At 36.4% G+C, this 17,528-nt stretch overlaps 1 protein-coding gene and 1 long non-coding RNA gene across 2 annotated transcripts in view; one reads left to right on the top strand and one right to left on the bottom strand.

Annotated features, from left to right (window-relative positions):
* Nucleotides 1-4,040: 4,040 nt before the first annotated feature.
* LOC138321225 (angiotensin-converting enzyme-like) overlaps nt 4,041-17,528 on the top strand; it is a 33,090-nt gene continuing 19,602 nt past the window's right edge. Inside the window, exons 1-6 of the mRNA XM_069264741.1 lie at nt 4,041-4,436; nt 9,534-9,701; nt 10,215-10,308; nt 10,687-10,830; nt 11,289-11,480; nt 11,863-11,960. Coding sequence (XP_069120842.1) covers nt 4,248-4,436; nt 9,534-9,701; nt 10,215-10,308; nt 10,687-10,830; nt 11,289-11,480; nt 11,863-11,960 — 885 coding nt within the window. The 5' untranslated portion in view covers nt 4,041-4,247. The remainder of the gene's footprint in view (nt 4,437-9,533; nt 9,702-10,214; nt 10,309-10,686; nt 10,831-11,288; nt 11,481-11,862; nt 11,961-17,528) is intronic.
* On the bottom strand, nt 12,727-16,951 carry LOC138321228 (uncharacterized). The gene is made up of 3 exons (XR_011208299.1): nt 16,850-16,951; nt 15,960-16,070; nt 12,727-13,420 (listed from the first exon to the last, which is right to left on the bottom strand). It is a non-coding gene; the product is annotated as an uncharacterized lncRNA (long non-coding RNA).

Here is a 17,528-nt window from a genome sequence, read left to right as displayed (position 1 = left end):
GTAGACCCTAGTACTGTAGACCTATGACCTAGTACTGTAGACATAGTACTGTAGACCTATGACCTAGTACTGAAGACATATTACTGTAGACCTATGACATAGTTCTGTAGATCTAGTACTGTAGACCTATGACCTAATACTGTAGACCTATGACCTATAAATGTAGACCTATGACCTAGTGCTGTAGACCTATGACCTAGTACTGTAGACATAGTAATGTAGACCTATGACCTAGTACTGTAGACCTATGACCTAGTACTGTAGACATATGACCTAGTACTGTAGACATATGTACTGTAGACCTATGACCTAGTACTGTAGGCCTATGACCTAGTGCTGTAGACCTATGACCTAGTGCTATAGACATGGTACTGTAGACCTTGGCACTGTAGACATATGACCTAGTACTTTTGACCTATGACCTAGTACTGTAGACCTATGACCTTGTACTGTAGACCCTAGTACTGAAGACCTATGACCTAGTACTGCATACCTAGTGCCGAAGACCTATGACCAAGTACTGCAGACCTAACACCTTATACTGTAGACCCTAGTACTGTAGACCTATGAAGTAGTGCTGTAGATCTAGTCTGGGATCGACCTAGTACTGTAGACCTAGTACTGTATACCCTAATACTGTAGACCTAGTACGGTAGACCTTCGACCTAGTACTGTAGACCTAAGACGTAGTGCTGTAGATCTACTAGGATCGACCTAGTACTGTAGACCTAGTACTGTAGACCCTAATACTGTAGATCTATGACTGTAGATCTATGACCTAGTACTGTAGACCTAAGACGTAGTGCTGTAGACATAGTCAGGGATCGACCTAGTACTGTAGACCTAGTACTGTAGACCCTAGTACTGTAGATCTATGACCTAGTACCGTAGACCTATGACCTAGTACAGTAGACCTATGACGAAGTGCTGTAGACATAGTCTGTGATCGACCTAGTACTGTAGACCTAGTACTGTAGACCCTAGTACTGTTGATCTATGACCTAGTACTATAGACCTAGTCTTGGATCGACCTAGTTTTTAGACTGAGTCTGGGATCGACCTAGTACTCTAGTACTGTACTGTAGACCCTAGTACTATAGATCTATGACCTAGTACTGTAGACCTATGACCTAGTACTGTAGACCGATGACGTAGTGCTGTAGACATAGTCTGAGATTGACCTAGTACTGTAGACCTAGTACTGTAGACCCTAGTACTGTAGACCTATGACCTAGTGCTGTAGACCTAGTCTTGGATCGACCTAGTACTGTAGACTTAGTCTGAGATCGACCTAGTACTGTAGACCTAGTCCTGTATACCCTAGTACTGTAGACCCTAGTACTGTAGACCTATGACCTAGTGCTGTAGACCTAGTCTTGGATCGACCTAGTACTGTAGACTTAGTCTGGGATCGACCTAGTACTGTAGACCTAGTCCTGTATACCCTAGTACTGTTGACCTAGTACGGTAGTATACAATAGTATTGTTGACCTAGTACGGACCTATGACCTAGTACTGTAGATCGACCTAGTACTGTAGACCTAGTCCTGTATACCCTAGTATTGTTGACCTAGTACGGTAGACCTATGACCTAGTACTGTAGACCTAGTCTGGCCGTATCAAATTAAGTACACAATAATTGATTTTCACACCTAACTTTACTTGTAATTATTGATATTGCTTTCAATATAACGTACGGAGATATTGGAGATTAACATTCGTGAATATAAGTCGCACGCGAAATAAAGCTGGTGTACAACTTTACAGTATAAAATAAGACAATATGATGAACACAATGCGTTCTCCATTCAGGATACTGTTATAAAACCAGCAGGTCTGACCAAGTGGTGCAGGTCAGATGGCCGCGTTCAAATATTGTGTCAATAACAAGTGGTCACTTAGTAGTATCAGCTGACATTTATTGTACATCGTAAAGCACCTGAGTGATACCATAACCGATACCATGTGTCCATTCTTACTGGCTCACTGGCAGTTTCCTTCACATTACAACGAATAATGCGTTTTACATGGACGATGAAGGAGAACAGTCTCTCGGAAAAAATTTTCTGAATGGAAAACAAACATACTAAAACTACCACAGCAACGTGTAGTGATTTTTTTTTATTTTGATATAGGATCACTTGATTTAATATGGACCAAATGGTGATATAATGCTATTTATCTATTATGGCCTGGTTGAGAGGGCACTCTTGCCTCATAGTATTGTTTAGGGATGGAATAGTGCCCGAGTCGAAGACAAAACGGGATTCAGCTTCGAAGATTTAAAAGTAGATCAATATACATGTAGAACATGAATAGGCCTAACTGTCTTCTGTAGAAAAGCAACATTTGCTGCCATCCCCGCACACAACAGTCTGTCCGCCATTTTGACGTCTTCGTCGAAGCGCAACGTTATAATGACGTCATGTAATGGTGACGTCACAATACATTCATCGTAACAGAATCAAGTCAAGCCAGACATGAAGCGACACCTTGCAACGCTATCTTCATTTCCACACCATGTTTTTACATTAAAAGTGCAAGATATGAATTGTCCTAGAAATATGTATTTCTTTAAAACGGGATTCAGCTTCATGAAGATTAAAAGTAGATCAGTAGAACACGAGTGCTCTGTAGAAAAGTAACATTTGTTGACTGTTAAGGCATGAAACAGTTGTATAATATCTAACTTAGTTCAGATTGGGTGGGACGGAATTATTACCTTAGCGGCAGTTACAAACAAGACGGGGTGTTTAACAGGAACAGAAAAACACCGATTTACTAAGCAGCTGTCTGGTTTTCCAACGATGTACTCATCCGTAGCAAATCATTCGATCTTCCCAAACAATACTATATTGTATTTCATAACGTACATGTCTGTCCTACCAATTAATTAAAATTTGGACGGAATCTTCAAAGCATCATAACTTTGTATGTAAGGCCGTTAATGTCTGAAATGATATAATTTAACGCTTTAAATGCGGTTTTTAACGCATTATAAGTGTGTTTAACGCGATAAATTATATCGTTTCAGCAATGAATGGCCTTTCATATTATCTAATGCGGCCCATTCTTTTCCATGTATTAAGTTGACCGTTGAACTAAGAAGATAAGTGGATTTCTTCCTCTCATTAATTCAGTCGCACGGAAACAAATATTTAAAGGCCCAATATCCGTATCTTTCTTATTTTTTTTCATGATTTAGAAGAATGTTGATAAAAAATCCCGTTGAAAGTCATGCAGAGATTGGACTGAATCGAAGTCAAGATGATCGATTATGATTCGGAATATTTTGATAAAAATCAAATAAATATTAAACGTCGCTAGGTGGGTCCCACTTAGTCAAACAAGTCGAAGTTAGCCGACATTGTAACGTCGTTGCCGAGAACGTCATGTGACTACCGTAACTACGTAACGTCTGTCCGAACTCTTCCGAAAACGGGTCATGAACTTTCCGACTTCCGTTCGGCAATAATCGTAACTTCTATGGCGACCAGTTTAAAATGAAGGCATGTTTACATGCATCCACTTTCAACAACTGCTGCACCAAAGTTATTAAAAAACATTATAAATATTCTTTAGTATATCTTAATTTCAACTACATCTACAAATACTAACAATATCGGAGTCGAATTTAACTTATATTTTTGTTGATAGTTACGTATAGTGTGGCTTTAAAGGCACATTACCTCTCACACACGGCATTAACTTTTTAATAATTTTGATAACGCAGGTCCTCATATGTTTCCCGCCTTCGTCCTATTTACGGCACTTAAGTTGACTATCACTTTCTTATATCATTTCTATTTTTATGAAACTTTTATTTTTGTTTTGTTTCTGAAAGGTAGTGGGGCTTAAAAAGTAATTAAAATTGTATATAAATAATGATAAATAAATATCACAATCATCTGACAATGTCAAGTAGTGATAAACTAACATTAAAGAAAAACGTAACATATGCATGCTTTCACATGTTGCATAATTACTTACATGTATATGCGTACCTTGATCGTTTGCTTTACGCCACAGGAGAACGGATGCCTAGTTGTTAATATGCAAATTAGTCGCGTGGAGAGTAATCTCAGGTACACGTACATAATGTACACTCTCTTGCCGTGAACAGGTGCGAGGGAACATTACGGAGTTCAGCCTGGACTACACTACCGTCAGATTCCGCCCATTCTTGGGGAAAAAGTTAATATTTAAAAAAAACAATCTATTTCGCATATGCTTACTAATAAAACACCATGTGGATTTTTCTAGTGGTTATGATGTCACTGACCCTTGGGAGGGGACAGGCCCAGAGCGGTACCGAGGCCGAGGGGAGATTGTTTTTACAGGAATATGATGCAAAGGCCGGAATAGTTTACAACAAAAACGTGAAAGCATCATGGAATTATTACACCAACATCACAGACGAAAACCTGGAGAAAATGGTGAGATTTGTTTTAATGAAATTTTTATTTTGTCTAATTTATCAATCAAATCTTATCTCTCCTTGTCTTCCAAACTTAAAAATGAAGCGCCTTTGTTCAAACTTGTGTTCCATAAAATTGCGCTGCTATACGTCAGGTTTCTTTGTAACTGTTTTTCCTACTTCATAAATCTCGTTTTACTTAAACCGTAACTCCTGTATCTTATGCCGTTAATTGGAGGATGATGAGATGTGGGTTCATCAGATGAAGATAGTCAGAGTATTTGTCAGCTATACGTAACAGCCACCTGTTTTGATGAAGTGTTAGTTTCTGTTACAGTATGGACGGGTCGAGTATACTTAGTACATTGATCTTCTATTATACTTCTGAAAATACTGCTGGTATATCGGTAACACTAATACACGTTTGCAAACTTGTTCTTTGCGTAAAAATGCCAATTAAACAAAGTGAAAGTACTATTTAAGTCTTCTGCGGAAATAATTAAAAAAAATCCCTATCATATCCTTCTTCTTTAATTATATACTCTAGAACAAGGCTGGTTGGCATGCAATAAATCATCGCCTTGTTTACTCAATTAGATACGGTGGCCTGAAACCTGCATGCTGATAATGTGGTCGGTCCTTTAGCACTATTGTAGTTTTGCTCTTTTGGACCAGTCAGGTCTTAGATTTACAGTATTGTTTGACTCATTGGATCTGGCTATGTCGAATAACAAATTAACTGTTGGCCAAATTAGGGTTTTATGATGTTTTCCTCGTACCTTTGAAATATATAAGTGTATAAATTCAGTCGTTAGTTATGATACTTTGTTCACAAAAGTGCCAGTACACTGGCAATTGAGAAAGAACACTGATACACCAAGAGGAATATCATGTACACATACACATCTTTTAAACTTCATTCTAAAATAAGCGTAAGCAGTGTTTTACGTTATGCCAGCCTTGTAAAGCCTTACTAAAATATTCTATTCACTTGACCTCGTGTTAATATACTCATTAATTAAATTGTGTGTATTGTTATACAGTAGACAGAAGGATGTGTCAGGTGTGCCGAAGGTTGTGGGTTACTTGATGTTGTGACTGCTTGTTATTGCTACCTATAGATACTTGTAGCATCTAGACTTGTCAGTTGGACACTAAATGACATTAATTGATACACTTATGCAGAAACTTTTGCTGTTTTGGTGGTCGCCCTTTAACAATGCATCAAAACAACGCTGATTGTTCGCGAATATTCGAAAACCCACAGAACATTTCTCATAATACAGTCAGAAATATCATTTTCATATGGAAAACATAACATTTTATCTTTTTTTGTTTGTTCAATAAGATATATGTACATTCATTACAAATGCGACAGTACTAAAGTTGAGAATTAGACTTGGCCATACAGGATCAGGTTATAGACTGAATACCACAAAGCATAACCTTATCGTGGGTACATGCTTTGTCGTAACTGGGCGAAAATGTTGGCATGTTAATCTTTCTTCATTAACCTATTGAAAATAATAAGGTTTGACGCATTAAGCCGTGGAAATCAACCACCAAATGGCTTCAGTAGCCTTATAAACGTTAGTAATAACACAGAAATTATGTACTGCAAATTTGTTTTTTATGACTTATATATGTTAAGATGGAAATTTTCCTGCAGAAATCACTTCACAATTACTAATAACACTGTAAATATGTGAAATAAAATTATAGATCACAATGTCTTCATAGTCTGACCGTAGGTACTCATTTCGCTTCACTATAAATGCATTGAAATTACTGGGTTTTTTTTTTTAATTTTCAAGATGTTAGTCAATTTTGGTGATGCATAGCATATTAAAAGCTTATCTTGATTCGTGTGTATGAAAAATACGGCACATATAACTTTAAATTATCACGTTTGCAAAAAAATCGTGTTTAGCATGGGGAGCGGTGCTTTCGATAATGTAGGTAATACAGTCAATTCATATTGGTGGTTTTATAGCTACATTTCTAGGAATATATTTGACAGGTTTGTCGATATATAGGAATTTATAAGTACCGCAAATCAAATAAGGGCAATTGACAAGTTATCACGTCATTTCAACGCATTTTTTTGTTATATCAATGGAATACAGAAAAATGGTGAGTAAAACTAATCGATATTTACACCATGGCGGGGCATTTTAGAATTCAAAACGTCGAGTATAAACCTAAGCGTCATTAAAAGTCTCTGATGTTGCCAATAAATCATTTCCCCACGCAAAAGAGAGTCAACAATGGACAGTAAATGATTTTAAATCTTCAACAAATCACTTTTAGGTTTATATATGTTAAAAATAACGCACTGTTTTGTGTGTAGTAAGTACTTTGATGAGGGTAATACTACTTTGACAAATTCGTGGGACATTGTCGTCGCGAAAGTTTGATAAGAAAAACAGTCCGCCAAGTTTCAACTTGTTAAATATGAATTTTTTCTTCTTAATCTAAGTCGCACTTAGTCACTCGTATTGTACAGTTTTCCATTAGGATATTAGATTTATAGGCTTGCCGTGATGCCCAATTCCTTTTTCCGTAATATTAGACACATCCTCGATACTCCATGGGTTACTAACACTGACGTTATATCCACCCCTGGACTATCTCATAGTAAACATGGAGGCAGTAAACAGAAAAAAGACGTCCTATGATGATTACAGAGAGAGCGACACCCATCTTCAAAGCCACAAAGTCAACTACAGAGCACTGATTCAAAGAACCACATTACCTTGTGTTCTGTAGCCTTCAATTTTACTATGAGACAGGCCAGGATATAACGTCGGTGATAGTAAGTCATAAAATATACGAAAGATATTAATGATGACAACTCCAACATACCGAGGCTAGTTTGGTACTTTGCTCAAACTCAAGTTTGTATACGTTTTGAAATTATTTTTAGTAAGTAGTAATACTTTTAGTGTTCGTAGTGCTTTTAGTAATCTGCTTACTGTCAACAAGACAAAACCGAATAATATTTTACCGTGTTCGGATTATTAACATTTTTGCATATTTTAGATCCAATATGACACTTAACATTTGTAAAAGACATCTAAAGTGATATTTGATTTGTACAATATGGATTCGTAAATTAATGTTAGATACGTACGTTATTTTGTTTCATATTTTTAATAGAAGAGGTCTACGACCTCTGCATAATCATTAATCCTTTGTCAACAAGCTATTAGGGTTATGTAATGAGAAAATGAATTTTAGCACTTGTATCTTTAAAATAGAATTTGATTGAACAGACTACAAAAAAGCAAAAATTGAATACGGGTCAATATCTCAATAGACGTGTAGGAAATCGGGCCATATAAGATAGCTATAAAAATGAGTTATTCTGACAAGGTTTATTTTGTTATTATTGATAATAGTTGTACACATTTCGGGAATAGACATACCTGTTTTATAATTATTTTATTTTTCCAAAGCATTTTTACAAATACAAAACAAAAGATTATCATCAATCGTCATCTGCCACAGCAGTTTCATTCACCATCAACATCATAATCTGCTGCATCAGCTTCATTCATCATCATCATCATCATCATCATCATCATCATCATCATCATCATCATCATCATCACCATCATCATCATCATCATCATCATCATCATCATCATCATCATCATCATCATCATCATCATCATCACCATTCATCGTCATCATCATCATCATCATCACCATTCATCATCATCATCATCATCATCATCATCATCATCATCATCATTTTCATCACCATCACCGTTCATCACCATCACCATGACATCATCATCATCATCACCACCACCACTAATCATCTTCATCATCTTCATTATCACCATCTCTATTCATCATCACCATCACCATTCATCATCTTCATCTTCATCATCATCATCATCATCATCATTTCATCACCATCACCATTCATCACCATCATCATCATCATCACCACCACTCATCATCTTCGTCATCACCATCACCATTCATCATCTTCATCATCACCATTCATCATCTTCATTATCATCTTCAGTAGCAACATTCATAATAGTCATCGTCATTACCATTCTTCATCATAATCATCATCACCATCATTTACGAACATGATCCTCACTCCCACATCCACACTGACACACATACGCCACACGCGCCTACATACACACCCTCGCACGCAAGTTCTTACTCAAGCACTCTAAGGAAAGAGTATGATACATATTAGAGAATTAGGGTTAGGGAATAGACATGGCTACCTAACATTGGTATAAGGAATTTATATGGAATGAAAATATCCTAATTTTAGCGTTGTGATGGATATGCTATCTCCAGACGTGTTTTCATACTAAATTGCACAAACAACATTTAATATTTAGACTAGATAGTTAACTGTGGTATTATTTCGAATTCCACGTAGAGAAGGTGATACTCCAATATTTCCTAGACATTAAATGACTCTGACTGTTTATTAGACGTACAACAAGAAACAAACAAAAACACTGTACGTAAACTAGATATATCTACTCCCAAACCCTTCCTACTGCGTCTTAACCACGTTTCCTACTTCTAGAATACTGATTTATGGTGTCAATAAAGATAGTTGTCAAGGGCTGTATGATTATTTATAGCAGCATAAATGAATACTTGTACATGCTGATTGTTTTCTGTCCGATGACAGAGACACACCATAGTCTATGAAAGTGGTAGTTTCTGTTCCTGCTTAGCGCTCAGCATAAAGTGAGTAGAACGACTGGTTCGTCCGTTGTCAGTATAATGTGACCGGGTGGGGTGTGTTGCTTGGTGTCTTCGGCAGCAAGTTTCAGTGATATAGCACTATAAAATGGCAATAGTTCCATTATACAAGAAGACATAACACGAATATACCGTAGTCTCCCAAAACAGAATCCGTTCATTTCACACACACTACACACCGCATACATGGGAGGCGGTCCTTATATGGTCCTGGCTGTTAGTAAGACGTTAATTAATCAGACAAACAACCAAAAACACATTAACAGTATATTGATAACTTATATTTGACACATATCAAAAATTTATTGCGTTAATGAATGATTAAAATACCTTTTCTAATGATGGTCTCTACTGTTGTTTGCAGACAGCATCTAATTTGGAATCTGCAGAATTTTCCAAAGAAGTTGCTAGAAACATCAGCACAAGATTTCCTAATTGGAACACATTCACAGACCCGGTTGTTAAACGGCAGTTCATGAAACTTGTTGACTTAGGGTTTGCTGCTATAAACGACACCGAGAAACTGAAATCAGTAAGTATGGCATTGGTGACGTGTTCTAAAGGAAGGATCAGCAAGTGTTTTATTTAGATACACTGGTGTCAGTTATAACATTGAGACAATTAATGTGGGAATGAACACCTGTTTTTATTTGTGTCGAATAAAATGTTTAATGCACATAACACCATCAGTAGAAAAGGCAGAAAAAAAAGAAAATCACATGGCTTTATGTTCCAATTAAACGAATCGAATAATGTTCTGTATTTCATTTTAGTGGTTTTATGGATCGTGCTCGACACATTTGGTTGTTTGTTGTTTGCAGAAGTATTTTGACATGTATTTAAAATAATTTTTGATACTTAAATGGCAACTTTTGCGATATACTATATCCCATCAAATGTGATGGAGGTGATGATAAATTATTTATTGCTTAATTAATGTCAAAAATTCAGGTTTAGATTCTACTTTTATAAATGACACACATTTTCAATTAATTTGTATTTTATCTTATATCTAGATAATCATTTCGGTATCAATTTTCGCTAGATATCCACACTAGAGGCTGAGCTGACAGGTATATACAGTACCGGTCAGGTGTGTCTACCGGAGTTCGGTAAAGGCTGTCTGTCTCTAGAACCAGGTAAGTTCAAATATAGACACAATGCCTTATGTAGATGGAGTTTAAACTTAACACACGTAAGTAAAACATTGTCTTAGGTAGACTGGGCCTACTGAAAACTGTCGGTTGTTGATGAGCTTTTGAACGGCACGTGTGCGACAACCGGAGTTTGAATGAAAAATCAATAATAAGTCGAAAAGCGTAAAACAAAGCAGAGTTGATATGTGTTTCTTGGACGTAAGGTATATTTTATGATATATAACACGATTGCATAAGGGTTGACACACTCACACACTTTCCTGTTAGAACATCCAACATATTTAAAAATAATTCGTGAATGAATAGTCATATTTGTTTAACCTTAAATTATTTATACCATAAACATTTCTGATAAACCAGGTCTGACGGATTTGATGGCGAAGAGTAGGAACTATCAGGAGTTGGTGGCTGTTTGGAAAGGATGGCGAGACGCTTCAGGAAAGAAAATGAAAGCAAAGTACACAGACTTTGTCAACGTCATGAACGAGGCCATCGCTTTTAGCGGTATGACGTTTACACATGTCCATTTCCAATCCCCGCGAAGTTATTATTTATATAAAATGTACAGTGTATTCTTTCGCAATGATCGCATTGCAGATATCAATGGATTAGGCAGAGTTAAGACGACTATACATAATGAATTGTATCATGATTGTATTAGCCCATGTTGATATTTTTGCGTTCCTATGGATTACGTTGGTGCATTTGAACATAACTAAGTTGATTAAATATTTATTTCCATCAAAGCTTATCATTGGTTATATTGTTCAGGCGTAACGTTTTCACACATTTTGTCATACCTTACACACAGCAAAATAATAAAATTGTGACTCTTATAAGATCTTATTCAAAACGAATTATGGAATATATAATCTGTGATAATCGATTTCATACCGACTGTTTACTATAAAATCCGGACAATGGCGAATATGACTTGATGTGGCAAGCTTTCCTATGTCCAGGTTACAACGACACAGGAGAGTACTGGAGGTCTTGGTACGAGACACCGACGTTTGAGGAGGATGTTAAAAATCTGTACGAACAACTCCGTCCATTATATGAAAACCTCCATGCCTATGTCCGCCGGAAGTTGATGAAGCAATATGGGGAACAGTACTTCCCTGACAACGGGCACATTCCCGCTCATTTGTTTGGTAATTGGATTATGTTGATGGCTTAAGGATGCCTGTATATATTACTTTAGCACTAGTCTAGTACAGTATCGTTTAGATATTACTTGTTGGCCTCAACAACGATTCTCATTAACATGGGAATAAATTCAACATTTATCTCTGACATTATAAGATGCAGCAAATATACATTTGAAATTGTGATGACCAATGAAGGACATGTATGCCTTTTATAAATCGTTTGTTTATGCCTTTCTTTTATCGAATAATGAAGACTCTTCTCATTGTCAAAACATCTGATAAAAGTCTAAACATTACTGAACGTAAATGTTACAACCGATATATCTTATTCAATTGTTTGTTGCTACCAGCCTAACCTTTGTGACATGTAACATTTGTTTCCTAGGTAACATGTGGTCACAGACCTGGCTGAATATATACGACATTGTAGAACCATACCCCGAGGCCACCAGTGTAGACATCACAGCCAAGATGGCGGAGAAGGTAAGGTGGAAATGGTACCAGCAGGAATTTATCGGATTGAATTGTTCAACCATTTAACATTAGCTTTTTACATATAGCTTCCCTAAATTAATTTTTACAACCTTCCGTTAAGCTAGTTATGTTGCTATGGTAGGAAAAATTTGATCTGCGAAATGTCCCGTGACAGTCTTACCTGGATATTATAAAGATTTTTTTTTTATATAAAACATATGTAAAACTGATATTAAAATTACACAGCCAATATTTCCTAACCTGAATTTCAGGTCAAGAAATCTTGACCTGAAATTCACCTGAAATTGACCAGAACTTCTGGTTAATTTCAGGTGAAATTCAGGTCAAGATTTCTTGACCTGAAATTCTGGTCAATTTCTGGTCAATTTCAGGTTAAGATTTCTTGACCTGAATTTCAGGTCAAATTTCAAGAGAAATTCTGGTCAATTTCAGGTGAAGATTTCTTGACCTGAAATTCAGGTCAAATTTAATGCGAAATTCTGGTGAATTTCAGGTGAATTTCAGGTCAAGAAATCTTCACCTGAAATTCAGGTTAAGAAATCTTGACATGAAATTCAGGTCAAGAAATCTTAACCTGAATTTCAGGTCAAGATTTCTTGACCTGAAATTCTGGTCATTATCAGGTCAATTTCTGGTCAAGAAATCTTGACCTAAAATTCAGGTTAAGAAATCTTCACCTGAATTTTGGGTCAAGAAATCTTGACCTGAAATTCTGGTTAAGATTTCCAAAGTCACCCAAAATTTTTCAAATTTTCTTTGGATCATTTACTGGATACTGTTATGGCTTTCATAGATCTACTTTCTATTAAAAATAATTTGTAAAATTGTCTATTAAAATGATTCCTCCAGTATAAAAACGTCTGAAAAAAGACATTGTAAGTGTTTTAAAGCAGTATTTATTTTGCAGTTAAGAAAAAAAAACCTGCTACATAAAACTTCAGCACATGTTTTGCTTATCATTTGTAGCAAAGAGCGATAACTCTTTACCAATATCTTGTTTGATCATCACTTTGGACAGAGAAATATGCAGATTATGCATGATATATATAACGGTATGTACAAAAGTTCCTGCTCTGACACATAGCAATTGTACTTATAATTACAAAATTCGGTAATAATTGGTATACAGTATACACTGATGAAGTTAACTTTTTACATATATGTACATGCTTTGTACAAAGGATGATGTGGGTTTTGTCAGTGTGATATATATGGAGCTGTGTATATGACCAGAGGTGTTGCCTTGTAGCCAATCAAATCCCTTGTTGCCATGGTCAAGCCTGTTACTTGAGAGTAGCCGTCGCTTGTTGACCTAACCAATAATTCAGACAAACAGAGTATGGACTCCTCACTCCAATTCAGGGGTTACAGGCACTGACTGGCCCCAGATATCTGCAATCTCATACCAACAGAAGGCAGCAGTCCATCCATTTAGGGAGAAAGAAAACCTAAAAGAAATAGAAATAAAAAACAAATGCCACAATGAATATGATGTTGACTAAGTAAATATCATGATAGCATGTACACGTACATAGTGTATGTATTACTAGATGTTTCTGTGGTTTGCCGGCACGCATAAAATATGAATATTGGTCTTAATTAACCGCAAGTAAAAAAGAAAAACATTTTGTTATTTGTTCGTCAAATTACCAAGTCATGTTATTCATCCCGAAAACCATTTGTGTCTTTTACCAAGTTAATTAATTATGGACATTTGATCTATTCGAAGGTATTACAACATGTATTTAAAATTCTACATGGTTAGTATAAAACCATTCTCCAACTCCAACTGAAAAGTCCTTATTTCTCACATTAGAAATGCATGTGTTTCAAACAAGGTAAATGTTAACCACATTATTTAAAATTTACAAGCAGGAACTTAATGTCACAAAAGAAATATATTGACTAAGTAAGTTTCATAAATTTCAGAAAGACAACTCGTATTTAAGTATGAAATCATTTCAGATGTGAAACAAGAGGCCCAAAGGGCCTTAACGGTCATCTGACTACCTTGGCAATAGTAAATTTAATTTCATATGGTGTCACTTTGTCAGGACCATGTCAGGATCATTTTCAATTTCTTTCAACAAATTTTCTTTCGAACAAGAGGCCAAAGGGCCTTAACATGTAGGAAATTAATTAGATATAGTGTTATGGTAGCCATCTTCGATTTGGGATCAACCAGAGATGTAACAACACTTTGTCGGGACCATGTCAGGATCATTTCATGCAAGTTTCAGCCAAATCGCACTGGTAGAACATGAGAAGTTCAAAATGTGTTTTAAAGATGGCGGCTGTGGCGGCCATCTTGGTTTTCGGATTGACCCGAAAAATAACAACACTTTGTCGGGACCATGTCAGGATCATTTCATGCAAGTTTCAGCCAAATCGCACTGGTAGAACTTGAGAAGAAGTTCAAAATGTGTTTTCAAGATGGCGGCTTTGGCGGCCATCTTGGATTAAGGATCGACCCGAAAAATAACAACATTTTGTCGGGACCATATCAGGATCATTTCATGCAAGTTTCAGCCAAATCGCACCGGTAGAACTTGAGAAGAAGTTCAAAATGTGTTTTCAAGATGGCGGCTGTGGCGGCCATCTTGAATTTTGGATCGACCCGAAAAATAACAACACTTTGTTGGGACCATGTCAGGATCATTTCATGCAAGTTTCAGCCCAATCGCACCAGTAGAACTTGAGAAGACGTTCAAAATGTGTTTTAAAGATGGCGGCTGTGGCGGCCATCTTGGATTTCGGATCGACCCGAAAAATAACAACACTTTGTCGGGACCATGTCAGGATCATTTCATGCAAGTTTCAGCCAAATCGCACCGGTAGAACTTGAGAAGAAGTTCAAAATGTATTTTCAAGATGGCGGCTGAGGCGGCCATCTTGGATTTCGGATGGATCTGAAAAATAACAACACTTCGTCGGGACCATGTCAGGATCATTTCATGCCAGTTTCAGCCAAATCGCACTGGTAGAACTTGAGAAGAAGTTCAAAATGTGTTTTAAAGATGGCGGCTGTGGCGGCCATCTTGGTTTTCGGATTGAGCCGAAAAATAACAACACTTTGTCGGGACCATGTCAGGATCATTTCATGCAAGTTTCAGCCAAATCGCACTGGTAGAACTTGAGAAGAAGTTCAAAATGTGTTTTCAAGATGGCGGCTGTGGCGGCCATCTTGGATTTCGGATCGACCCGAAATGTAACAACACTTTGTCAGGACCATGTCAGGATCATTTCATGCAAGTTTCAGCCTAATTGCACCAGTAGAACTTGAGAAGAAGTTCAAAATGTATTTTCAAGATGGCGGCTGTGGCGGCCATCTTGGATTTCGGATCGACCCGAAAAATAACAACACTTTGTCGGGACCATGTCAGGATCATTTCATGCAAGTTTCAGCCAAATCGCACCGGTAGAACTTGAGAAGAAGTTCAAAATGTGTTTTCAAGATGGCGGCTGAGGCGGCCATCTTGGATTTCGGATCGACCCGAAAAATAACAACACTTTGTCGGGACCATGTCAGGATCATTTCATGCAAGTTTCAGCCTAATCGCACCGGTAGAACTTGAGAAGAAGTTCAAAATGTGTTTTCAAGATGGCGGCTTTGGCGGCCATCTTGGATTCAGGATCGACCCGAAAAATAACAACACTTTGTCGGGACCATGGCAGGATCATTTCATGCAAGTTTCAGCCTAATCGCACCGGTAGAACTTGAGAAGAAGTTCAAAATGTGTTTTCAAGATGGCGGCTGTGGCGGCCATCTTGGATTTCGGATCGACCCGAAAAATAACAACACTTTGTCGGGACCATGGCAGGATCATTTCATGCAAGTTTCAGCCTAATCGCACCGGTAGAACTTGAGAAGAAGTTCAAAATGTGAAAAGTTAACGCACGGCGCACGGCGGACGGCGGACGACGACGGACAAAACATGACGACTATAGGTCATCCTGACCCTTCGGGTCAGATGACCTAAAAAATACCTGATCTTCGTAGCCGAAGAGGCATGGCTAGTTTGCTGATCTTCAATTTTCAAACACTGTCACGTCTGGAGAAAAGTGCTGTTTGTGGCCATGCATTTTAATGTGGTCAGTCTGAAATATTCAACAGTTGTCATTAATAAAGTTTTACAACAAAGAGGCTACAATACTAGTGCCTTTTTGTTATGATCAATGCCTAGACATATAAATTATAATGTTGGAAAGTCACTATTAGATCATGTACATATTTGTGAAAATGGGTACATACTTTTTATATATGTTCCATGGCAAGTCTTTCACAGACCCATGTGTATGAAAAAGAAAAAGAAAAGAAAAATTGTGACTAAATTAAATATTACATCTGTAGAACAAATCATATGCAGCGTAACTCAAGATTGTCTCCCCTTATTAGTAGTTATTACTACAAATAGTTCAGAATAGGGTCCAGCCTGGACAATCAAATCACTGTGAACTTGGCTTTTATTTTTTACCTTTCTCTTAGAACATAGGGTCAATGACCTGAATGTAGTGTATTAAACATTAGCTTTGGGTTATAGAATTGAACTACATATGTATCCTTCAAATTTCATCACCATAAGTCATATATTTAACACTTCAGAAATGCAGGGCTTTGCAGGATATTATTAGATAAGAAGAGGATGAAGAGCCAGTTCTTATACAATATATCTCACTTTATTCAAAGGGAAGATATTATGAAGTATACATGTATATTGTATAATATACCACATGAGTTATAGCAATCTGATTTTAAAGTTAATTATGGAATAAAACTTACAATGAATAAAAACTTTGCTCCCAATACACTTATCAATACAGTGACATTCATATGTACAATATCATACAAACTTTTTTTCCATATTTTGTTTGCTTACCAAATAAAAAAGTTTGGGTAAGTTCTTCTTGCCCAGTCCTGGAATATTTTCTTGATTAAAATCAATTTTATATCTCCGGTATTTAATTTCAATCTGTCAAATCTGTCAAATCTGGAAAATTAAAGAAAAATAAACTAATGATGGCAATTTAACATGTTTGTATATCTGACATATACATGTATGTACATGTATACATTTTGTGTATGTAACTATATGTACCTATAGGTTAACTACCCGTATTTACTTGGGGTTATTGAATCAATATTGCAAGTAAGGTTCTTTAAAGATTTACTTTTCCCTATTACACCATGCTGATAACTGTTCTCTTAAAATAAACTTTTACAGAACTATCGAATCAGTTAAAAGTTCTATAAATGTCCTCATCAAAGACTAGACATACAAAATGTAATTATAAGTATCCACAATTAATTTCAATATTCTATATTTTCATGATAGCAAAATATTAGAAATATATCATTAAATAATCATATAATTATATTTAGCCATTGGTTGTCAGTTATTTACTATAAATAATCTATGTATTTCAAAATTGCATATTGATAAGATTCACAAAGAAAACATCAATATTGGATCTGAATTAATATTCAGTTGACACAATATGTACCATAGATAAATTTAAGAACAAATTAAAGAATGTTTACAAAACATAAATGCCATC

This window comes from Argopecten irradians, chromosome 4 (assembly GCF_041381155.1).
Source record: "Argopecten irradians isolate NY chromosome 4, Ai_NY, whole genome shotgun sequence".
NCBI lineage: Eukaryota > Metazoa > Mollusca > Bivalvia > Pectinida > Pectinidae > Argopecten > Argopecten irradians.
The sequence above is the reverse complement of the archived record's forward strand: the minus strand, read 5'-3'. Positions and strand labels throughout refer to the sequence as shown.